Raw genomic sequence first — 24,317 nt, forward strand, 5'->3', positions numbered from 1 at the left:
GCTGTGAGGCCCCGTGGTCCAGGCGGGAGCGTCGTGCTGTGCTCCGAGCCGTTGGCCTTTGGTGTTCAGCTTGCCCGATCGGCAGGGCCTGACAAGCTTGTCGGGGTGCTGAGGCAGCCGAGCTCATCCTGGCCTGCCCGGAGTGGGGCCTTTCTCGCCAGGCTAACTCTTGAGTCTGGTCCCTGGCCAGTGCCCCTGGCTGGCCCTGCCCGCTGCCCACCCCTTCTGACCTGCTATGCTGCCAGGGCCAGGGGGCCTTTGGGCAGGGCTCTGCAGACGGAGACTTGAACTTGAAGGGTGGGTGTCGCAGGGGAGGCTGGCGTGTGCCAGTTGTAGTGGAGGAGCGGACAGGTGGAGCCTCGGCCACGGGAGCCTGTACGGGCAAGTCAGAGTGGGCACATGGTCTGGGCTGCTGGGACAGCACACCTGGGGCCTCTGTGAGTGGGGCAGTGGGCCGCCTCCTCAGTTGGCAATGGCCTTCGACTGGCTGCCATCCCAGGACCCGGTCACCCTCGCCACAGGTCTCTGCGTGGAGTATGTGGCTCTTCAGAAGGCCCCGTGGCTGCATGTGGTCTTGGGATTCCTGGGCAACAGCTGAAATGTCCACCCTCCGGGGCCAAGAAGTGTCAGTAACCAGGGACTCCCAGTGACCTTTGCACTGGCCGAGTCCCGGCCGAGGACAAGCAGGGGCCCACGACCCTGCCTCCCCGGCTCCCTCGGGGCTCCTGCTGAACTGCCCCAGTGGTTGTACGGGCTCTCCTGCTCCTCCTCTGCACCCTAGGGACTCAGCCGCCATCCATGTGCATCCTGGCACAGCACGCCCAGCCGTCCAGCTGCTGGCTGAGGCTGAGCCTGGCGGCCTGGCCTTGCTGGGTGAGCCTGGTAGCTGGGGCAAGGGCCGGGGCCATGCTTGTTCCTCTTGGCTTTACAGCTGTCGGTGTGTCCTGTCCTCCTGGAGGTGCAGGTGGTCCCTGTATCCAGACAGCCCAGGAGGGCATGTGATTGTCACATCCCCTGGCCTTCTCCCCAGCCCGGAGGCAGCCCTGACCCACCCGGGAAGTGCCTCAGATGCCAGCAGGGAGCCAGCCATCCACCCCTCGTCTGGGGGCCCTTAACTGTGAGCGGTGCTGGGCTTGTAACAGTGTGTGTTTTCCAGAGTTGCGTCCAAGGGATTGTACTTGCAGCGCGTGCTGCTGGTTTAGTCTAGCTGCTGTGACTCGGCCTGACTTCTGAGAGTCGCCCGTGGCACGGCGCATGTCGGTTGTTCAGGTTGTTCGTTCCTTCTCCTGTGCCGGGTTGTGTTCCAGTAGGTGCCACAGTACCGCGGTCTCGTGAGGAGTGTGCCGTGGCCAGCTTAGCTTTGGCGGTTGGAAAGACGGTTCCTGTGCAGATCCTCACGGGGCGGGCATGGAGGGCAGGGCTGGGGTGGTGGCAAGCACTGCCTGGTGTTCCAGGAAGCTGCCCAGCTGTTGTGCAAGGGCGGGTGCCCCCTGCTGGAGGGGTGCCATCCGGCTCTGTGAGTCCTGCTGACACTCGGTTGAGAGTGTGAAGTCTTCCGGTGTAAGTAGCTGCGCTCCCCTAACTGCCGCCTGGCCTGATTCCACAGGTTTGTCATTCGGAGATCTTTTCTTTTCGTTTTCAATATTAGCTGTATTTGAAAGAGAAAGCTACAGAGACAAAGAGAGAAGGAAGGACTCACTGACCTTCTTTAGCCAGGTATCTCAGAAATACCTAGTCTCCCTGAATGCAGGACCAGTGCTGAGGTCTTCGAGTAATGCAGATGGGCGCCGGTTCAAGGCCTGGCTGCTCCACTTCCCTTCCAACTCCCTGCTAATGCTTCTGGGGAAGCAGTGGAGGACAGCCCCAGTGTTTGGGCCCTGCCACCACATGGGAGACCCAGAAGAGGCTCCTGGCTCCTGGCCCCAGCCAGCCTGATTCTAATCGTTGCTACCATTTGGAGAGTGAACCAGCAAGCTGAAGGTCTTGCCCTGTAACTCTGTCTTCCAAATAAATAAGTAAATGTTTAAAAAGAAAACTTGAGGGCTCTGTTGCAATGGCTCAACTGGCAAAGGACCACACATGGGTGCTGTTTCAATCCCAGCTGCTCCACTTCCCATCCAGCTCCCTGCCTGTGGCCTGGGGAAACATACGAGGACGGCCCAAAGCCTGGGGACCCTGCACCCGCATGGGAGACCCAGAGGAGGCTCCATGCTCCTGGCTTCAGATCAGCTCAGCTCGGCTGTTGTGACCACTTGGGGAGTGAATCAGCAGGTGGAAGATCTTTCTGTCTGTCTCTTCTCTCTGTATATCTGACTTTCAAACAAACAAATAAATCTTAAAAAAAAAAGAAAGGAAGAGAAAAGGAATCAGTCTGAGGACGTGAAATCTGTGTTCCCTGGTGGGAGGATATTCCGACATGAGGAGTAAAGAACATCCAGTGTAGTTTAAGTTGCTCCCCGGGCTGGCTGTCTCCCGGGTCTCCAGTGGACCCCCAGAAGCAGCGTGAGATCTGCCCTCAGCCCTTGGCCTTGCATGGCTCTGGGAGAGCCTGGCGCTTGTGGGTATGCCCTGCAGGTGCCCACTTTTAGCCCAGCCCAAGGTCATTCAGCAGCCAGGCCAGGGGCAAGAAGTGGTCACTGACCATGGGCAGAGCTGCCTGGACTCCAGCTCCTTCCCCACTGTGTGCCCAGGGCAGGGAGCAGTGGGTAGGGGTCACCTGCAGGGCGGGGGCAGAGTGCAGTGCAGGGGCCCCGCGATGTGGCTCCTATTACTAAGCTGGGGCAGGGGGTTCACTGCATGTTAGTTTATTTCAAAGGCAGTTAGGCAGAGAGAGCTCACTCCTCCAGTGGCCTCAAAGGCCAAGGCTGCACCGTGCCAGCCAAGCCCGGAGCTCCATCCTGGCTCCTGTATGGGGGCAGGGACCCAAACCCATGGGACATCTGCCACTTTCTCAGGCACAAAATCAGGGAGTTGGGTAGGAAATGGAATAGCTGGGCCTTGAACCAGAGCCCCCAAGGGATGCCTGCAGTATAGGCAACAGCTTCACACCAGCTCTCCAAGGAAACCTTTAAAAAACTTTTAGTGTTGGGCCCGGCGCCGTGGCCTGGCAGCTAAAGTCCTCGCCTTGAACGCCCCAGGATCCCATATGGGCGCTGGTTCTAATCCCGGCAGCTCCACTTCCCATCCAGCTCCCTGCTTGTGGCCTGGGAAAGCAGTCGAGGACGGCCCAAAGCTTTGGGACACTGCACCCGTGTGGGAGACCCGGAAGAGGTTCCTGGTTCCCGGCTTCGGATCGGTGCAGCCCTGGCCGTTGTGGTCACTTGGGGAGTGAATCATCGGACGGAAGATCTTCCCCTCTGTCTCTCCTCCTCTCTGTATATCTGACTTTGTAATAAAAATAAATAAATCTTTAAAAAACTTTTAATGTATTTATTTTCATTTTTAAAAATTGGCAAAAAGAAAATGAGAGAATGCGAGAAAGGCAGAGCTTCTGTCAGCTGGCTCAGTCAAGAACCCTAACAGTTGGTGTGCCCCCTAAGGCGGTCAGCTGGCTCAGTCAAGAACCCTAACAGTTGGTGTGCCCCCTAAGGCGGTCAGCTGGCTCAGTCAAGAACCCTAACAGTTGGTGTGCCCCCTAAGGCGGTCAGCTGGCTCAGTCAAGAACCCTAACAGTTGGTGTGCCCCCTAAGGCGGTCAGCTGGCTCAGTCAAGAACCCTAACAGTTGGTGTGCCCCCTAAGGCGGTCAGCTGGCTCAGTCAAGAACCCTAACAGTTGGTGTGCCCCCTAAGGCGGTCAGCTGGCTCAGTCAAGAACCCTAACAGTTGGTGTGCCCCCTAAGGTGAAGAGCAGGGCTGAACAGTTTAAATTTCTGCCTCCCACTGAAAGATTCCACACGTCTTAGGAGCCACAGGGACACCATGTCCTTCCACCGCTAGTGATCTGGGGCGCCTTGAGCCAGGCAACGCGTGGGAACCCACCAGCAGTGTGGCAGCAGAAAGCACTCTCCCTCTAGCATGTAGCTGTTTAAGGCGTGGCCTACGGTAAGAGCTGCAGTGTGCAAACCCAGCCATCACACACAGGACCCCTGCCGCTCCTGCCGCCTGCCGCCTGCCCTGCTGCTCCTGCCGCCTGCCGCCTGCCGCCTGCCCTGCCGCCTGCCGCCTGCCCTGCTGCTCCTGCCGCCTGCCCTGCTGCTCCTGCCGCCTGCCCTGCTGCTCCTGCCGCCTGCCGCCTGCCCTGCTGCTCCTGCCGCCTGCCGCCTGCCCTGCTGCTCCTGCCGCCTGCCCTGCTGCTCCTGCCGCCTGCCGCCTGCCCTGCTGCTCCTGCCGCCTGCCGCCTGCCCTGCTGCTCCTGCCGCCTGCCCTGCCGCTCCTGCCGCCTGCCCTGCTGCTCCTGCCGCCTGCCACCTGCCCTGCTGCTCCTGCCGCTCCTGCCGCCTGCCCTGCTGCTCCTGCCGCCTGCCACCTGCCCTGCTGCTCCTGCCGCCTGCCGCCTGCCCTGCCGCTCCTGCCGCCTGCCCTGCCGCCTGCCGCCTGCCCTGCTGCTCCTGCCGCCTGCCGCCTGCCCTGCTGCTCCTGCCGCCTGCCGCCTGCCCTGCTGCTCCTGCCGCCTGCCCTGCTGCTCCTGCCGCCTGCCGCCTGCCACCTGCCCTGCTGCTCCTGCCGCCTGCCGCCTGCCCTGCTGCTCCTGCCGCCTGCCGCCTGCCCTGCTGTTTCTTCTGCAGTTCCCTGGAGCTGCGTGGCTAGCTGCATTGTTTGTTTTGTTTTGTTTTGTTTTGTTTTTTTACAAAGTGAGATATACAGAGAGGAGGAGACAGAGAGGAAGATCCTCCGCCGATGATTCACTCCCCAAGTGAGCCACAATGGCCGGTGCTGCGCCTATCTGAAGCTGGGAACCAGGAACCTCTTCCGGGTCTCCCACGTGGGTGCAGGGTCCCAAGGTTTTGGGCCGTCCTCAACTGCTTTCCCAGGCCACAAGCAGGGAGCTGGATGGGAAGTGGAGCTGCCGGGACCAGAACCGGCGCCCATATGGGATCCCAGTACGTTTAAGGTGAGGACTTTAGCCGCTAGGCCACGGCGCCGGGCCCAGTGGCTAGCTGCATTGTAACCCCGCTGCAGCTTCTGCAGCTGAGTGTGTCATGTGCCCAGGCAGTGCTTGGTTAAGAGTTCTGTCTGGAAACTCATTCTCTTTTTGAAAACCTTGTCCTGGACGCTCTGTGACCTCCAGGCATTGTTGTTGGCTGGTGGTGTGAGGGACGGGAACGCTGGTTGTGGCTAGGAGCCAGCCAGCAGGGACAAGAGCAAGGACAGCAGATCTGCTGAGCGGCGGCTGACGGTGCTGCTGAGTGAGGGCGGCCTTGGCCCAAACACCCTTGGGTGCTCCCGGCCCCTGTGCAGGACCTGGTCAGCAGTGGGCGGCAGTGAGCAGTGCTGGCCCTGGACTCCCAGCCCCCTGCTGTTGCCAGTGGTCTCCTTGGCTGTTGCGTGTGGCCTGGACAGCTCTCTGAGCAGGGACTTAGGGCTGGCAGCTTGCTGGGCGCAGGGAGAGTCAACTCAGGAGTGTCAGCTGCAAGCTTCCCTCTGCCTGTGGTGCTCTTGGGGGGTCTAGCCAGACCATACAGTCCAGGCCGTACTGGAGGGCTGGCCCAGGAGAGGAGAGGGGCCCAGTCTGGTATCTTGGGCACCTGCCGCATCTCTGCTGCTGCCCCATGGAGCAGAAGCCCACCCAGGGGTCTCCCAAGCTTCAGCAAATCAGTGCACTGCTGGGTGCTAGACTGGGCCTGAACCAACTCTGTGGGTGCTGTGTCTGGGGAACATTTGAAGGCTCAGTGTCAAATTTGATGCTAAAATGTTGTTAAAAAAGATGGTTGATTCAGTTCCAAGATGGTGACTGGCCCTGTCACCGGCTCACGCCTGCTGACCAGCTCTGGCTAAGTGAAGTTTTACCTGGCACAGGCCTTGTTAGTTTTTGCCGGGTTCTCATCTGCTTAGTGTGTGTGTGTGTGTGTGTGTGTGTGTGTGTGTGAGAGAGAGAGAGAGAGAGAGAGAGAGAGAGAGAGAGAGAGAGAGAGAGAGAGCGCGAGCACGCGCAAGATAGCTTTCATCACTGGCCTGGTTCTGCTTTTCAGGATTTGAGGTGCAGAAATCAAGGTGAAACCATAGTCCCTTTGGAGGGAGCTGGGAGCTGGGAGGTGTGAGATGTGAGGTGTGAGGTGGTGGGAACTGGGAGGTGGGAGGTGTGAGGTGGGAGGTGTGAGGTGTGAGGTGGTGGGAACTGGGAGGTGGGAACTGGGAGGTGGGAGGTGGGAGCTGGTCACTCACAGTCAAGTGGCCCTGGGAGCAAGGTGGTGGGTGGGGGAGAGTTGGTGCCAGTGACATGGTGCTTTCCCCACAGTCTGAGAGAGCTGCTGCGTCTGTACCCTGCCCCGATGCCCAACCCCGGGCCCTAGCAGGAACCTGCGCGGTGGGCAGGCTCAGGCTAGGGCCAGCTGCTCGTGTAACCCACAGCCTTGGGGTCAGTCTTCCTCCAGCCAGGGCTGCTCAGGAGTTTGCTAGGCAAGGCTGTCTGGCTGGGGCTGTCCTGGGTGGGTATGAGGGCCTGCTCTGGGCAGGTGCCAGCGGTCACTGCCAGCTCCCAAGGACTCTGGGCTGGCTGCCTTTGATGTATTCTCGGGGGCCCAGGCCAGCGGGGCTGGTTCCTTGTGAGCCTCCTGCCCTCGGCCTGCAGGGTCATCTCCTTTGGAGTCCTCAGCTGAGCTCAGCCTGCCTCTGTTGTGTGGGGTCCTCAGAAGGACGCAGTCCTGCGGTTGGTGCGTCTCCCATGTGCACATGGGGGGGGCGGGGGAACTGTGGCCCCCCCGGAGGCTCAGTGCCCTCCTGGTTCCCCTCAGTGGGGCTGGCAGCTTGGGAACGTGGCAGGTGGGTGGCCCCGGCGTCTTTTGAGTTCCCTCTGCTGCTGCCCTGGTTGTCCTGAGGTGCCCTGCTGTGCTGCCAGGGCAAAGGACAGCTTCGGTATGGCCCCTGCGCACGGCGGTTAGCTCCTTGGAAGCTTTCTCCAGCGCTCTGAATTCAGTACCTGGGCTGATTGTCATGCCAGATGGTGCCCTGTTGGCCACGAGGTGCGTCAGGGCTGCAGGAACAAGTGACATGGCCCGGCTGTGGGGCAGTGCCGCCCTCCCCACCTGCTTTCCTGAGGGGGAGGGCAGGGGTGGGGACCTGCCAAGTGGTCGTAAGGCGCTGCGCCCCTCCCTCCCCTGTGTCTGCCAGCCCATGGGGAGGCTGGGCTGTGTTTCTGGGTTAAGAAGGGAAGAGTGGAGCCTTGGTCTTGTACGCCGAGGTTACAAGGCCCCGGGAAGGGCTGGAGCTGCCTGCCAGGCGGCCCTGGCCCCCACCCCTTCCTTTACTTCCAGAAGGTGGAAGGGTATTGGGAGAGTCTCCTGCCTCCCGAAGCTGCTCTTACATCCATTTCATCAGAGGGACCGCTGGAGGACCACAGCAGGTGTAACAATAACAGGCCATCTCCCAGGCAAAACTGGGAGGGTCCGGTGCTGGCCTCGGGCAGTGTGCCCCTGTGTGGGCCTTGGGCAGTGTGCCCCTGTGTGGACCTCGGGCAGTGTGCCCCTGTGTGGGTGCAGTGCTGGTGTCGGGCAGTGCTGGTGTCGGGCAGTGCTGGCCTTGGGCAGTGTGCCCCTGTGTGGGCCTTGGGCAGCGTGCCCCTGTGTGGACCTCGTGCAGTGTGCCCCTGTGTGGGTGCAGTGCTGGTGTCGGGCAGTGCTGGCCTTGGGCAGTGTGCCCCTGTGTTGACCTCGGGCAGTGTGCCCCTCTATGGGTGCAGTGCTGGTGTCGGGCAGTGTGCTGCCGTGCAGGAGTGTGCGGTGGGGCCAGCACACTGGGACTGTGTCTGCTTGGATCCATGTTCACAGCCTCTCCTTTTTCTTCATGTGGTTCTGAGAACATCTTGTTTTTTTTTTTTTTTTAGATTTATTTTATTTTTATTGGAAAATTAGATATATAGAGAAGAGGAGAGACAGAGAGGAAGATCTTCTCTCCACTGACTCACTCCGCAAGTGGCTGCAATGGCTGGAGCTGAGTAGATACAAAGCCAGGAGACTGGAGCCTTGTCCGGGTCTCCTACATGGGTACAATGTCCTCAGGCTTTGGGCCATCCTCTACTGCTTTCCCAGGCCACAAGCAGAGAGCTGGATGGGAAGTGGTGCCACTGGGATTAGAACTGGCACCCATATGGGATCCTGGAGTGTGAGAGGCGAGGACTTTAGCCACTATGCTACTGTACCGGGCCCAAGAGCATCTTCTGTGAACACACATCTGAGGGTTTTTTCCACACTTTGCCTCCTAATCCTTGGGTCAGATGCTAGGAAACAAGCCAGGCACAGCCAGGGTGCAGGACACCCTCTGTGCAAAGGCCCTGGGACACCAGTGGCCTTGCTGGGGGTCGACTAAGGAGGCACAGGCCTGGTGGAGGTGATCACGGCTCCTGGGTTTGTCAGAGAGAAGGTAACTGCTTTCAGACCCTGTAGGACTGATGGAGAGAGAGTGAATTCAGGACTTTGTCCCCAAAGCCCTGCCCTTCTGGGTGTGACGGGAAGGGCCAAGGGGATGTAGGGGTTTCTACAGACGAAGGGCAGCTGGCCGTGTTACCCTGTCCCCCCCGGCCCCCAGTGACCACTGTCATTTCTGTTTAGCTGTGTGCTGCAGCATCACACAGCCCCTTGGGCCCTCCTCCCCAGAGCCCCTTATCTGTTGGTTCTGTAGGAGCTGGGCAGCCCCCAGTGGTGGCAGCTTTAAGCAGGGGCATGGCCCTGTAGGCTGAGGAGACACCGAGCAACAGAGATGGTCTCGGTTCCTGCGCCACCTCCTGCCCAGGCCCAGGTGGAGTTCACAGCACAGCCTGGGAGCTCGGCCACGGCTGCTGCGTCCCTGCACCCTCCCCACCCCCCAGCGGCTGCCCACTCAGCCCAGGCCTCTGTCCTCATAGAGGTCGGACCCGCAGCTGCTGGCTCAGTTCTACTACGCGGATGAGGAGCTGAACCAGGTGGCCGCCGAGCTGGACAGCCTGGACGGGCGCAAGGACCCTCAGCGGTGCACGCTGCTTGTCAGCCAGTTCCGCGCCTGCCAGGTGAGCTTGGGGGCGGCATGATGGAGGGGTGGGCAGCCCAGGCACTGTTGCCTGCTGCCCGGGGGGGGGGGAGGGTGGGCCCAGGTGCCGCACTGCGCAGGAGCCCTGAGGGAGCACCTGTGTGGGGTGCACCTGCCAGTGGTGGGGGGCTGTGCTCCTGGAGGGGTCCGGAGCACGTGCGTGGGGTGCACCTGCCCGTGGGGGTGAGGGGCTGTGCTCCTGGAGGGGCCCGGCAGTGCCAGCAGTGCTGCTGCGTAATTCAAGGACATTCCTGCTGGGAAGCTGTGTTTGGTGGCAGCTGCCCTGCAGCTGGGAGCAGGCTGCCCAGTTCACTTGTGCCACCGTCAGCCCGCGGTCAGTGCCTGAGCCCCGGGCTCTGTAACGTACAGCGTGCCTGTGACACCCTCCTGGGGTTCAGTTTCCAGACACACTTACGGTTTGTTACCAGGGCTGTGAGAAAGACGAGAATGCACAGGAATCTGAGGGGTTTTTTAGGCGCAAAATATTCAGAAACTCATCTTTTGTTCGTAATAGGCATTTTCTGTGAAAATTCTCCCTGTGTAAATCTCAAAGCTGTTTGTTTATTTGTTTTTTAGTTCCTTTGCCATGGACGCTGCCCTGAGCACTGGGGCATCTGCAGCCCTGGAGTCAGGCCAGCGGTCCATCCATACCCAGGTGGTTCTTCTGGCCGGCAGCCGCCCTGTGTGCACGTGTGGAGGGGTGAGGGGCGGCTGAGAGTCCCTGTGGTCCAGCCCTGATGGGGTCCTGGCGAACCCCAGCCACCTGCTGTCTCATTGCTATAGAAATGACATTTTTTTCCCTCAGTAGGAGCTGTTGGCAGGAAAACAGGAGAAAGACCAACACTGGTAGTTCAGCCCCTTGCTCTTTGAGGCCTTGAGTGTGGACGTGGGTTGTTTGTTTTTTTTTTTTTTTTGAAGACTGATTTATCTTTATTGCAGTCACATATACAGACAGAAGAAATGCAGAGATAAAGATCTTCCATCTGCTGTTCACTCCCCCAAAGGCTGCAGCGGCTGGAGCTGAGCTGATCCAAAGCCAGGAGCCAGGAGCCTCTTCTGGGTCTCCCACGTGGGTGCAGGGGCCCAAGACTTTGGTTTGTCCTCAACTGCTTTCCCAGGCCACAATCAGGGAGCTGGATGGGAAGTGGAGCAGCCGGGATATGAACTAGCCCACATATGGGATTCCCATATGGGATCGTTGCAGCCTCTTGGGGAGTGCACACGCAAGGCGAGGATTTAGCCACTAGGCTATGGTGCCGGGCCCCCAGTTCTCTCACTTCTTGAGTTAGAGCACCACCTCCACTCAGGTAGGGGACTCATTCACAGTCATAACCACCACACAGGGCCCTTCGGTGGGTCCAGTCTGCACCAGGTCATCACGGGTCAAGTCCCAACAGCTCAGAGAATGACAGAACCGTGGCTGCCTGGTGAGAGGTGGTCACAGCTGACCAGGCATCGCAAAGATACCCAAAGGAGCAAAGGCAGAGTTGGACTTTGTTCGTCATAAAATTAGATTTTTAGGTATTTTAAATTTTAATGTTCATTTGTTTATTATCATCTACTTGGAAAGTACAATGAGAGCGAGGAGAGGGAGAAAGAGGGGAGGAAAGGATTGAGAGAGAGCGAGCAAACGCCACCGTCTGTTGAGTCCCCTGAAGGCCTGCAGCGGGCTGCGGGCTGCGAGCTGGCAGGATGCTCATTTGGGCTGCCTGCAGCGGGCTCTGTGTTAGCGGGAAGCTGGCTCGGGGACCGGAAGTGAGGACCCCCGCACGGCTGTTGGGGTGCCGGGCAGTGTGTTTGCCTCCCCAGGGGTTATTTGGAAGCATGCGGTTTGCTTTCCAGACATTTCGGTATTTCGTTCTTCGCGGAGATTCTTGTTGATGTGTGTTTGCAGTCCACTGTGGTCGCAGCGTGTGCCTGCCGCTTCAGAGGCTGGTTCTGCCGCCCGGCGCGTGTCTTTCCTGGTGGACAGGTGCATCCAGGAGGCCCCGCACCTGCTGCTGCTCTACACGCGTGTCAGCGTGCTGTGTGCTGTGTCGGTTAGTAGCAGTTAGTACTTCCCACATGAGTGCTGGTTGTGTGCTGAGTTGTTTAGAGAGGGGTTCAGGATGGCCGGCTGGGACTGTGAGCCCCACTCCTGCAGGTGGGCACTCACATGCTAAGGATGTCCCTGGTAGGTTGCCCTTTGTCATCAGGAAGCCATGTGCTTTGTCCTGCAAACTGTCCACCCTGGCATCACCCCAGCCTTCGTGTGAGCAGGGTGAGCGCACAGTGCGTCTTTGGATGCATTTACTTTTGACCTTATTTGTGTCTTCGTATGTAAAGGGGGTGTTTTTTTTAAGACTTACGTATTTATTTGAATGGTAGAGTGACACGAGGGGGGAGGGAGAGAAACGAGCAGAAGAGAGAAGAGACAGATGAAGTTCTTCCGCCTGCTGGCTCATTCCCCTGCAGCAACCGGAGCTGGACCGACTGCAGCCAGAAGCCAGGAGCTTATGCAGTGTCCGTCCTGTGTCTGTGGCAGGAATGCCTCATCCCTTGCCTGCCAGGTGCAGGGCAGCCAGGATTTGAACCAGGCCCTCTAGGATGAAGCCATGGTGCAAAGCACTGTGTCACACCTGCTTCATGGATGGAGTTGCTCATTTCTGTGCAATCTGAAAATGTCTGCTTTTTAGATGGCATTTTCAGATCATCTTTGTCCAGAGTGGTTTGTGACATCATTGGCTCTGTGTCCACTATGGTCTGTGACGTCACTGGCACCTTGCTCACTGTGGTCCATGACATTATTGGCACCTTGCTCACTGTGGTCCATGATGTCATTGTTGCCTTGTCCACTATGGTCTGTGACGTCATTGGTGCCTGGCTCTCTGTGGTCCATGACATCGTTGGCGTCTTGCCCATGGTGGTCCGTGACGTCATTGGCTTCTTGCTGTGGTCTGATGTCATTAGTGCCTTGCTCACTGTGGTTCATGACATCATCGGTGTCTTGCTCACTGTGGTTCGTGATGTCATCGGTATCTTGTCCACTGTGGTCCATGATGTCATCAGTGTCTTGGCCACTGTGGTCTGTGATGTCATCAGTGTCTTGTCCACTGGTCCGTGATGTCATCGGTGTCTTGTCCACTGTGGTCTGTGATGTCATCGGCATCTTGTCCACTGTGGTCTGTGATGTCATTGGCATCTTTTCCACTGTGGTACGTGATGTCATCGGCATCTTGTCCACTGTGGTCCGTGACGTCATCGGTGTCTTGTCCACTGTGTTCTGTGATGTCATCAGCATCTTGTCCACTGTGGTCCATGATGTCATGTCCACTGTGGTCTGTGATGTCATCGGCATCTTGCCCACTGGTCCGTGATGTCATCAGTGTCTTGTCCACTGTGGTCTGTGATGTCATCAGTGTCTTGTCCACTGTGGTCTGTGATGTCATGTCCACTGTGGTCTGTGATGTCATCAGCATCTTGTCCACTGTGGTCCGTGATGTCATGTCCACTGTGGTCTGTGATGTCATCGGCATCTTGCCCACTGGTCTGTGATGTCATCAGTGTCTTGTCCACTGTGGTCTGTGATGTCATCGGCGTCTTGTGCACTGGTCCGTGATGTCATCGGTGTCTTGTCCACTGTGGTCTGTGATGTCATCAGTGTCTTGCTATCTGCTCTTTTTCTTCTTTTGTATTACTTGGTGTCTTGTGATTTAAAATATTCTGTTTCATGATTTTCTTAAAGATTTAATTTTTTATTTGAAAGGCAGATTTACAGAGAGAGAGATCTTCCATCTGCTAGTTCATTCCCCAGATGGCCACAGTAGCCAGAGCTGAGCTGATCTGAAGCCGGGAGCCAGGAGCTTCCTCTGGGTCTCCCGGCTGGGTCCAAGGCCTTCGTCCATCCTCCATTATAGCAGGGAGCTTGATGGGAAGTGGAGCAGTTGGGGCACGAACCGGTGCCCTTATGAGACGGATGATGCGTTTGCCACCACACTGGTCCCTGTTGTGTGGTTGTCTCCTCTGTTGACCTGTCGGCCAGCACTCTCGGTTTTCCTATGCCAGCAGTTGATCTAGCATGTGTAACAATGATCTGTGGCCGATTACAGATGCTGTTGACTGAACCGCACTGGCCACATGCAAGAGCAGTGGGAGCACCTATGCTCACCCTGTGCTTGTGGTGCTGTTGCCTCCCACACTCCTGACCCACACTGCAGTGTGAGTGGGTTTTTTTTTAAGATTTATTTTTTATTGGAAATGCAGATTTAGAGAGAGAGAGAATTTTCTGACCACTGACTTACAGCTAATGGCTGCAGCGGCTAGAGCCAAGCCAAGAAGCCAGGAGCTTCTTCCAGGTCTCTCAAATGAGTGCAAGGCTTTGGGCTGTCCCCACTGCTTTCCCAGGCCACAAGCAGGGAGCTGGACAGGAAGTGGGGCAGCTGGGACACAAGCAGGCGCCATATGGGATCCTGGCACATGGAATGTGAGGATTTAACCATAGGCTGTTGCACTGGGCCCAGTGTATTTTGATTTAAAAGAGCTATTTATTTTTACTTGAAAGTCAGAATTACACAGAGCGAGGCATCTTCCATCCTCTGGTTCACTTTCCAAGTGGCTGCAGTGGCCAGAGCTGGACCGGTTAGAAGCTGGCAGCCAGGACTTTCCTGTGTCTCCAGTGTGAGTGCGAGGGCCCATCCTCCGCTGCTGTCCCAAGCACATGAGCAGGGAGCTGCAGCAGCCGGAGCAGCTGGAGCGGCTGGAGCAGCTGGAGCAGCTGGAGCGGCTGGAGCGGCTGGGACGTGAGCCAGCACTCGTGTTGGATGCCAGCACCACGAGCAATCAGCACGCTCTGGTGTTTTGCTCAGAGGGGATCTATCTTGCCTTATAGTCGCCACCATTCCTGGGCTGCTGTTTCTTTGGGGCATTCCATCTGATGTCACTTTTTTTCCAACTGGAAGACATTTTTAGTGTTTCTTGCCTGCTGGATTTGAGTTGTCTCCGTCACCTTTGACTTTGAGTGCTTGCTGCTTGAATGTACTTACCGACAGATATGTCTACTGTTAACTGTACAGATGCTGCGACAGACAGTGCTGAGCTGAGCCAAAGTCAGGAGCCAGTAGCCTCTCCTGGGTCTCCCGTGCAGGTGCAGGGCCCGAGCGCTGGCCGTCCTCCTCTGCTCTTGCAGGCACGTCAGCAGGGAGCTGGCTGGGAAGTGGAGCAGCCGGGACGTGAAGCAGTGCCCGTTTGGGATGCTGGCGTCACAGGCGGCAGCCAGGCCCTCCGTGCCACGCTGGCTCATGTTTTGCTCTTTGACCCTCAGATGGAGTCTGTCTTGGTACTCTTGTGACTTGAACAATCTTCTCTTGTTGTTGTTTTTGCTTAATCTGATCTTGTATAGTTTTCTGGAGTCATTGAAATTAAGGCTGTGAGCTTATAGCTGTCCTTAGATTTGAAGCAGTTTGGTCACAGTCCCCCTGCGTTCTGTCCTCCTCTCCTGTTCCTCCTCCTGGTACCCAGATGGTATGCCTGTTCCACCTGCCGTGTGACCTGGCCAGCTGTCGCCTAGTGTCAGCTGTGCTGGTACTCAGGTCCACACTGTTGCGGTTTTCCTGAGATGTGAATCTGGAGTGTAATTTTTAAAAATATCAGATGCCTTTAAATTTTCACCTTTCAATTTCACCTTTAACTTTCATCATTACATCTAACTTGTTAATATACATTTTCTAATTTTACTGATTTTTTTTTAAAAGTTCAAACCACAGGTGTAGTGTGAGAGCCAGAATGAGAGCCGTGATGTGCTGTCAGCTGGCTGATGATGTGACCGCTGGCACTGACGGGGTGGAGCCAGGCCGAGACTGGCAGTCAGGGACTACGTCTGAGGTTCCCAAGTGGGTGCAAAAGTCCCAAGAGAATTAGAGTCATCCCTGTGTCCCCTGAGGAGTCACCCCTGTGTCCCCTGAGGAGTCATCCCCGTGTCCCCTGAGGAGTCACCCCTGTGTCCCCTGAGGAGTCATCCCCGTGTCCCCTGAGGAGTCATCCCCGTGTCCCCTGAGGAGTCATCCCCGTGTCCCCTGAGGAGTCACCCCCGTGTCCCCTGAGGAGTCACCCCCGTGTCCCCTGAGGAGTCATCCCCGTGTCCCCTGAGGAGTCATCCCCGTGTCCCCTGAGGAGTCATCCCCGTGTCCCCTGAGGAGTCACCCTGTGTCCCCTGAGGAGTCATCCCCGTGTCCCTGGGCTGTGCTCTGCGTTCGCGCACTGGACTGGGAACTGAGGTGCTTGAACATGTAAGCGCTGCATCAGATACCCATTCTTTTACTCAGCTCTGAGCACAGGACATCAATTACAGTCACTGCCACAGAGTCCAGGAGGAGAGAGAGAGAGGGGTTCTCAGACCAGCCAGCTCCCCTCTGTCCTCTGTCCTCGCTTGGGCCAGCCAGTGCCCCTCTGTCCCCTGTCCCCACTTGGGCCAGCCAGCTCCCCCTCTGTCCTCTGTCCCCCCTCGGGCCAGCCAGCTCCCCTCTGTCCTCTGTCTCCCCTCGGGCCAGCCAGCTCCCCTCTGTCCTCTGTCTCCCCTCGGGCCAGCCAGTGCCCCTCTGTCCCCTGTCCGCGCTTGGGCCAGCCAGCATCTCTCTCTCCTGTGTCCCCCCACAGGCCAGCCAGCATCTCTCTCTCCTGTGTCTCCCCTCAGGCCAGCCAGCGTCCCTCTCTCCTGTGTCCCCCCACAGGCCAGCCAGCGTCCCTCTCTCCTGTGTCCCCCCACAGGCCAGCCAGCGTCTCTCTCTCCTGTGTCCCCCCACAGGCCAGCCAGCGTCTCTCTCTCCTGTGTCCCCCCACAGGCCAGCCAGCTCCCCTCTGTCCTCTGTCTCCCCTCAGGCCAGCCAGCGCCCCTCTGTCCTCTGTCTCCCCTCAGGCCAGCCAGCGCCCCTCTGTCCTCTGTCTCCCCTCGGGCCAGCCAGCTCCCCTCTGTCCTCTGTCCCCCCTCGGGCCAGCCAGCTCCCCTCTGTCCTCTGTCTCCCCTCGGGCCAGCCAGCGCCCCTCTGTCCTCTGTCTCCCCTCGGGCCAGCCAGCTCCCCTCTGTCCTCTGTCTCCCCTCGGGCCAGCCAGCTCCCCTCTGTCCTCTGTCTCCCCTCAGGCCAGCCAGCTCCCCTCTCTCCTGTGTCCCCCCACAGGCCAGCCAGCGTCTCTCTCTCCTGTGTCCCCCCACAGGCCAGCCAGCGTCTCTCTCTCCTGTGTCCCCCCACAGGCCAGCCAGCTCCCCTCTGTCCTCTGTCTCCCCTCAGGCCAGCCAGCGCCCCTCTGTCCTCTGTCTCCCCTCAGGCCAGCCAGCGCCCCTCTGTCCTCTGTCTCCCCTCGGGCCAGCCAGCTCCCCTCTGTCCTCTGTCCCCCCTCGGGCCAGCCAGCTCCCCTCTGTCCTCTGTCTCCCCTCGGGCCAGCCAGCTCCCCTCTGTCCTCTGTCTCCCCTCGGGCCAGCCAGCTCCCCTCTGTCCTCTGTCTCCCCTCGGGCCAGCCAGCTCCCCTCTGTCCTCTGTCTCCCCACAGGCCAGCCAGCGTCCCTCTCTCCTGTGTCCCCCCACAGGCCAGCCAGTGCCCCTATTCTCAAGCCTTGGGCCTCCCCATCCTTCCCTGCCTGCTCAGCGTTCTGAGTGTCCCTCCTTGGGTTGCTCTTAGGCCTCTCGGTCCGACACCTGTCCTGCCCGATGCTGTCCAGGCGTGCCTTGGTAGAGGCCTTGGACATGGCATCCATCAGTGAGCACACAGTCCCCCAACCCCCGCCCAGGCCGTGGCCCCTGCGGGGCTCTGAGTGGGCAGCTCTGTGTCCCTTCACAGAGCACCCAGGCCCTGACCCAGCAAGGGCTTCCTGCCATGACCCATCACTGTCACTGTTCTTTGTTCCTTGGTCTACTGGGTTATGAGTCGGAAAGCTTTTGAAGCAGAGGTGGCTGTGGTGCCCACTGGCATGCGGTAGAGGCCCCAGTCTCCTTGACACTGCAGAGCCCCCCACCCCCAAGCTAGGGCAGCACAGCCCGCAGGCGTGGAGAGGTCTTCCCCTCCTGCCAGTCTCTCCAAATCTGTCTGCCTGTGTCCGTCCACTCAGGAAAGCAGTGGGCACCATCCCTGAGGTCTCTGCCTTGCTGATGGTCCCAGAGAGTCAGCAGCGAGGGACCGGCAGGCGGTGGCTCAGTAGGGCGCTCCCTCCAGGGGGACCCGGAGCTGAGGACACAGCTGCACGCCAGGACAGCCCCAGAGGGTGGGCTTCTGGGGCTCACGGCTGGCTCCTGATGCATCGCTGAGGAGCCCGAGCCTGCTCCGAGCTTTTCCCACGATGAGAGAGATTTTGTGTTGAACAGATTAAAGCGGACAGGAGCAGAAGCAAGCCTGTCTGATTTTCTGCAAGATGCAGCAGCTGTGGGCAGCATGGAGCCTCCTGCTGGCCAAGCGTGGTGGCCCGTGGGCGCAGGGAGTCTGGGGCACGCGCAGGTGCTGTGTGTGCCTGGCACTGCGCCCTGTATTTCCCCAAGGGGTCCGAGGGGCAGGGGAGCACAGGGGCTGCCCTGGTGGCACAGCAGAGGACCGGCGTTCCCAGTGTTGGCTGCCTGCCCCTTACCCTCTTCGACCTGCTGCTTCCTGGGGGAGGTAGCCTTGGTCTGGCAAGGGTGTCCTTCTTTAGCTGGCCCTGAGACCTGGGGTTGTGCCTGCCCTCGACAGGTGGGAAAACTGAAGTTCAGAGAGGATGTGACTGCCCTGGGTGCCCACTTGCCAATGATTGTCAGCTCCCAGCTCCAGCCCACCCTGGGGACAGGTGACATGGACTCCAGTTGTAGAAACAAGCTCAGCGTTCCCTCTGTGGGCCTCAGAAAGGCTGGTTTCATACGTGCCTGACTGGACACACAAAAGGTGTCACAGGTTGTCAGACACCTGTCCCCTTCCCTCCTCCCTCATATAGGTTGGGTCTGGGTGGGGGGGCATGCCCCTCCATTCCAGGTGTTCCCACAATGCTGGAGCTGTCCTGTGCAGTTGTGGAGCAAGCCTGGGTGTGCCCAGTCCACCCGCTCACCCCAGGAGGCCGGTGGCAGATGAGTGGCGTGTGTGCTCCTGCCCCTAGATGGCGTGGTGCTTTCTCTGTTCATTTCAGGACAGTGTGTTGAACATCATCAACCAGATCATGGACGAGTGCATCCCCCAAGAGCGCGCCCCCCGGGACTTCTGTGTCAAGTTCCCCGAGGAGATCCGGCACGACAACCTGGCTGGCCAGCTGTGGTTCGGTGCCGAGGTAGTGACCTGGGGCCTGGGACCCCAAAGCTGGGTGTCAGCTTCTCCCTGGGGACTGATGGACAGCACGGTCTGAGCCATCCTCATGGCTCTAGACGGAGCCACAAGCCTGTGTCCCCTAACTGCCGGCCGGTTAGGTTCCCACATGATGTTCGTGAGGTCCTGTATCTCTCTCTCTCTCTCTCTCTCTCTCTCTCTCTCTCACACACACACACACACACACACACACACACGAAAGGATTAGAGAGAGAGGGAGACAAAAAAAAGAGAAAAGATCTTCCACCCACTAGTTCACTCTTCAGTTGGCCCCAACGGCCAGAGCAGGTCTGAGGCCAGCAGCCGGGAGCTTCCTCCAGGTATTCCGTGCAGGTGCAGGTCCCAAGGCCTTGAGCCATCTTCCCTTGCTTTCCCAGGCCATAAGCAGGGAGCTGGATTGAAAGGGGAGGAGCTGGGACTGGAACTGGTACCCACATGGGCTGCCAGGGCTGCAGGCAGAGGATTAGCCTGTTAACCTATGTGGTTTTTAGTAGCCACAAAGGCACCATGAGCATGGGTGCTCCCTTCTCCCACTGGCGGCAAAACAGCAGCGTAGGGTCCTGTAGGGCAGAGGGGGCTGAGGACGCCAGGCTGCCGCGTCTCAGGGTAGTCCTGACATCTTTCTTAAAGATTTATTGTCTGTTACCTCAAAGAGTTGCAGTGAGGGGCTAAAACGGACAGAAAGTGAGTTTCTATTTACCAGCTTCCTCTGGAGACGGCCACAGTCACCTGGGCCAGGCCTCAGCCAAGAGCTTCATCCGTCTCCCTCCATGGGTGCAGGGTCCCAAGGCTCTGGGCTGCCCTCCACTGCCTTCCCAGGCCACAGGCAGGGAGCTGGACAGGAAGTGGAGTGGCCAGGATACCAGCTGGTGCTGTATACAGGATGCTGTCCCAGGCCACAGGCAGGGAGCTGGATGGGAAGTGGAGTGGCCAGGACACCAGCTGGTGCTGTATACAGGATGCTAATGTTGCAGGTGGTGGCTTAACCCGGTGCAGCCCAACACTGGCTGCAGTCTTTCAGCTCCTGGTGAGGGAACTGAGGCACCAGGGGAAGAGGACCTGCCCCCCACGAGGTGGCGGGACCAGCACTCCAACCGAGGGGCTTCCTGTGAGCTCTCCACTGTGCACATCCCAGTCTTGCCCTTGGTTACAGTAGGAGATAGTGTGGCCTCAAGCGATCCTGCTGCGGCCCTGGTATCTGTCCCTGGTCTGTTGTGCCATCCCGTGCTCCCTGCCTGACCTCTCTGAGTCCCTGGGGTGGGCGTCTGTGCCCCACTTAGTGCTGTCTCCTCTGCTCTTGGCTGTGAGTGGCCCTGACGGGTCATCTGTCCTTCACGGCATTTGCCCCTCTCAGTGGGCTCTTAGGGCAATCGTGAGATGGGGAGGGTCCTGCCTGCTTGCCTGGCTATGCTCAGGTGCATGGGGGGTTGCCATCTCCTTTGCGTGTGGTTCTGGCACCCACAAACTCCACGCTGTCCTCTGGGGCTCCTGGGAGGTCCCAGCTCCTGGCCATTCACAGCCTGCTGGGTGATGGCCCGGGACGAGTACCTACTTCCCAGCAGCCCCTCTCATTATTGCTACTGACTGCTCTGTCTGAACAGAACCCTCTTGAGGAGGGACCCAGGACAGGCCCAGTGTGGGGTGCAGTCAGGCCCCTGGGATGGGGCACCCTGAGAACGCCAGCCCCGTCTGCGACCTGCCCTAAGGGTGTCCTCCCACCTGCAGTGCTTGGCCGCTGGCTCCATCATCATGAACCGTGAGCTGGAGAGCATGGCCATGCGGCCGCTGGCCAAGGAGCTGACCCGCAGTCTGGAGGAGGTGCGGAGTGCCCTCCGTGACCAGGCGCTGCGAGACCTCAACACCTACACGGAGAAGATGCGGGAGGCACTGAGGCACTTCGACCTGCTGTTCGCAGAGTTTGAGCTGAGGTGACCTGGAGGGCCCCAAGTGCGTGTGCCATGTGTCGCTGCAGCCTGCATGGGGGTGCAAGCTCTTGGGCTCTTTGTGGTATTTCAAGCCAATATGTCACACAAGGGAGGGTCTGGGCTGTTTCAGGGCTGCCTGTTGGTGTGGTTAACGCTTGGGGGTGTCCATGTGGGAAGGAGGGATCCCAGCCCTCACTGGAGAGGCACTGGAGGTTGCCAGGTATTCACAGAGGCAGTGGCACCCAGGGCAGGCCGGCAAGAGCAGGCCCCCGTTAGCGAACCCTGTCTGCTGAACCCGCCAAGGGCCCCCTGGGAGCAATAGGGCACGCAACTGAGTTCTCTCCCATTCTGTCTCCCCCGGATGCCCACGTCAGCTTTCAAAATGATAAGTACTTAGAGCTAAGCGGTGGCTGGCCCCACTGTCTTGCAGCTACTCAGCAAATACCCAGGCACCCCGCTGCCCTGGGGTATGGGACCACCCCTGCACCAGGGCCGAGAGCCACCCTGGGGGATGGGACCACCCCTGTACCAGGGCCGAGAGCTACCCATCCTGACCCGGCTTGTGGCAGGGCTCCCTGAGTTCACTCCCCCCCAGCATCCGTCCACGAGGCCTATGTTCAGCTGTTCCATGGCTCACCCAGGAAGGCTTAACAAGGTGGGAGAGCAGGTACGCCTGCAGGGTGGACAGGGCCAGGATGGGGCCTGAGGAGACCCTCATGGAGACTGCTTCAGCAGGAACGCTGGTTAGAAGGGTCTGCCGTGAACCAGAGATCATGTGTTTAGGAAGGTGCTGAACAGAGAGGGTATGTGTGCAGGGTGGCTGTGTCCACCCCTGTCCCTGGGTATGTGTGCAGGGTGGCCCGGGTAAGCCCTGGTCCTGGGTGTGTGTACAGGGTGGCCATGGTGACCTCTCTTCCTGGGTATGTGTGCAGGGTGGCCATGTCTACTCCTGGCCCTGGGGGTGTGGTGCAGGGTGGCCGTGGTGACCTCTGGTCCTGGGGGTGTGGTGCAGGGTGGTCATGGTGACCTCTGGTTCTGGGGTTGTTGTGGGTGCAGGGTACCCGTGGTGACCCATGGTCCTGGGGATGTGTGCCGGGCAGCTGTGCCCACTCCTGACCCTGGGGGCGTGTGCAGGGTGGCCATGCACACCCCGGCCCTGACATCTCTCACGTGTCTGCAGCTACGTCTCAGCTATGGTGCCTGTGAAGTCCCCCAGGGAGTACTACGTGCAGCAGGAAGTAATCGTGCTGTTCTGTGAGACGGTGGAGAGGTGAGCATGGCAGGGGCCGTGGTGGGGCTGGCCCAGGGCAGAGGGCGGCCCTGGGGCATATGCACTGTGGCTGTTTTCCTCCCCTGTAGGCAGCAGCTCCTGAGGACCTGGGGTTTGACTCCAGCATGCTGGGGCTGCACACACACACACACACACACACACACACACACACACACACACACACGTGGTGTCCCTAACTGCCACCGTCAGCATCCACACTGGGTTTGTCCTTCAAAAGACAGCCTGTTCGTTGTTTATGCCTGAACACCGGATGACAGCACCTACGTGCTCGTGGCTGTGGGAGAAGTGCCCTGGGTTTGCCCAGGAGTGAGCGTTAATTCAGTTTCTCTGGAGGTGTGTGAGTGCATGGGGCACTGCACTTTGGACACCTTGGTCGCTTCCATGTCCGGGTTATCTTTCCAGTTTTTTTGGATGTCGCAGCTGTCCTCACGTATTGCCCTCAGCCCATGTCTTCTGTCCTCCCTGGGACAGTGTGGATGTGGGCGTGGACAGGCTGAGGAGGCCCCCGAGTGCTGAATGTGGGGTCTCTGCAGCGCTGGCCGCACCCTGGGCCCAGGGCTCAGCAGCAGGAGAGGGTGGGCCAGCCGTCACCCAACTCACTCTGTCCCCTGGCAGGGCCCTGGACCTCGGGTACCTGACCCAGGACATGATTGATGACTATGAACCGGGCCTCATGTTCACCATCCCGAGGCTGGCCATCGTATGGTGAGTGCTCCAGCTCGGGGTGCCTGAGTGTGGTGAGTGCCCAGGCCTTCTGGGTCTCGGCAAATGGTGGCCTTGGTGGGTGGCCCACCTGCAAGTAACAGGCTGTGTCCTAGGCACCTGGCGCTCACGTTGCCAAGCACAGCGCTGACCCTGGCACCCCACACAGGGCCAGGCAGGCTACGCTCAGGATAGCGGGATCCACAGGGCGGAGACGAGGTGCCCACGACTCCCAGGCGGGATTCAAGAGCCTACTGCGCAGGCTCTGCCAGAGCCTGTGATAGCTCAGTGTGGTGGCCTGGGGCTGGGCTGGCAGACAGAGGAGCTTCCTGTTGTGTGAGGGGGCAAGGCCCCCTGGGGTGATCTCAGGGCTCCCGCAGCATGCAGTATGCCCACCTGCTGAGTAGCTGTGACTCCAGTGCTGAGAGCAGAGCCTGGGGTCCTGGGCTGGCTCTGTGGCTGCCCGCCACCCCCATCTCCAGACAGGCTCATGGTCCTGGTGGTGTGAGGGCTATGTTGTAGAGAGCACCCTAGGGTATCCTTGTGGGCAGCTGGTATGCAGCTGTGGCTGTGGGTGGGCTGTCCTGTGGATGGAGGCTTATTGGCCACGTGGCCGTGGGTGAAGTGGCTCTAGGGGTTGAGGAGGGCCTTCATGGAGGGGGTGAGCCTAGACACCCTGCTCCTTGGGGGACATGGTGCACAGTAGGAGCCTGATGCATTGGGCAGGGAGGTGGGACTTGGGCACGAGGCCACACCTGAGCCAGGCCATTTGCTCACCTGCGTCCTCAAGTGCTGTCTCACGTGGTGGCCACCTCAGGGTGGCCTTGGCACCCTTGCTGGCCCTAAGGGCTTTTCCAGCACCCCTCAAGTGCCTCTGGCCGCTGGCCTGTTCCTTTTGTCTGTTCCCGTTTCCCACAGAGCAGAGCAGAAACGTGCCAACGGTAGGAGTGCCAAGGGTAGGAGTTAGGGGAGCGGCTGCTGGCAGCGGCCAGCACGGCGACGGCTTGGATGAGGTGTCCACCTCTGGACCTGGCATCTGCTTGGCCAGTGCCATCTCTCCGAGCACATGGGCCTTCCTGTGTCTGCACAGCCATGCTCAGCAGGGCCTGGCTCTGCTGGCCACCGTGGGTGGGCTGTGAGTCTTCCCTCCAAGACCTGATGGTCCCCTGCATATGTGCTAGTTCAGGTGCTGTCCTCCTGGTACTCAACCAGCCTGTTCTTTTTGGTTAAAGAAAAAACTGAGGGGCCTGGTGCAGTAGTCTAGTGGCTAAAGTCCTCTCTTTGAACGTGCTGGGATCCCATTTGGGCACCGGTTCTAATCTTGGCAATCCCGCTTCCCATCCAGTTCCCTGTTTGTGACCTGGGAAAGCAGTTGAGGACGGCCCAAAGCCTTGGGACCCTGCACCCGTGTGGGAGACCTGGAAGAGGCTCCTGGCTTCTGGGCTTGGATTGGCTCAGCTCTGGCCATTGCAGGCACTTGGGGAGTGAATTATCGGATGGAAGATCTTCCTCTCTCTCTTCCTCTCTGTATATCTGACTTTCTGATGAAAACAAAACAAACAAATAAAAGGCCTGGGGCTGGTGCTAGGGTGCTGGCTCTTATAGCAGCTGCTCTGCTTCCTGTCCAGCACCCTGCTTGGGTACCTGGGAAAGCAGCAGCTGGCCCAAGCCCCTGGGGTCCTGTCACAGCACGTGGAACGCAGGGCACAGTTCTGGGTTCATGGCTTCTGCTTGGCCCAGCCCGGCCACTTGGGGAGTGAGAGGTTTCTGTCTCTCCGACACTCTAAATCCCTTTTTAAAAATAAAATTACCTATTAAGCTGTTTATTAATTTATTTGGAAGACATATTTAACAAATTTGAACATTTATTTATTTTTATTGGGAAAACAGATTTATAAAAAGGAGAGAAAGCTCTTCTGTGCACTGGTTCACTTCCCAAATGACCACAGTGGCTGAGG

The 24,317-nt window shown here is 58.9% G+C and overlaps 1 protein-coding gene across 1 annotated transcript in view; it reads left to right on the forward strand.

The window, feature by feature from the left end:
* ZFYVE28 (zinc finger FYVE-type containing 28) overlaps positions 1-24,317 on the forward strand; it is a 60,429-nt gene that overhangs the window by 18,224 nt on the left and 17,888 nt on the right. Inside the window, exons 2-6 of the mRNA XM_058670442.1 lie at positions 8,996-9,136; positions 18,269-18,406; positions 20,167-20,369; positions 21,547-21,636; positions 22,273-22,362. Of these exons, the coding sequence (XP_058526425.1) occupies positions 8,996-9,136; positions 18,269-18,406; positions 20,167-20,369; positions 21,547-21,636; positions 22,273-22,362 (662 nt within the window). The remainder of the gene's footprint in view (positions 1-8,995; positions 9,137-18,268; positions 18,407-20,166; positions 20,370-21,546; positions 21,637-22,272; positions 22,363-24,317) is intronic.

This window comes from Ochotona princeps, chromosome 11 (genome assembly GCF_030435755.1).
Source record: "Ochotona princeps isolate mOchPri1 chromosome 11, mOchPri1.hap1, whole genome shotgun sequence".
NCBI lineage: Eukaryota > Metazoa > Chordata > Mammalia > Lagomorpha > Ochotonidae > Ochotona > Ochotona princeps.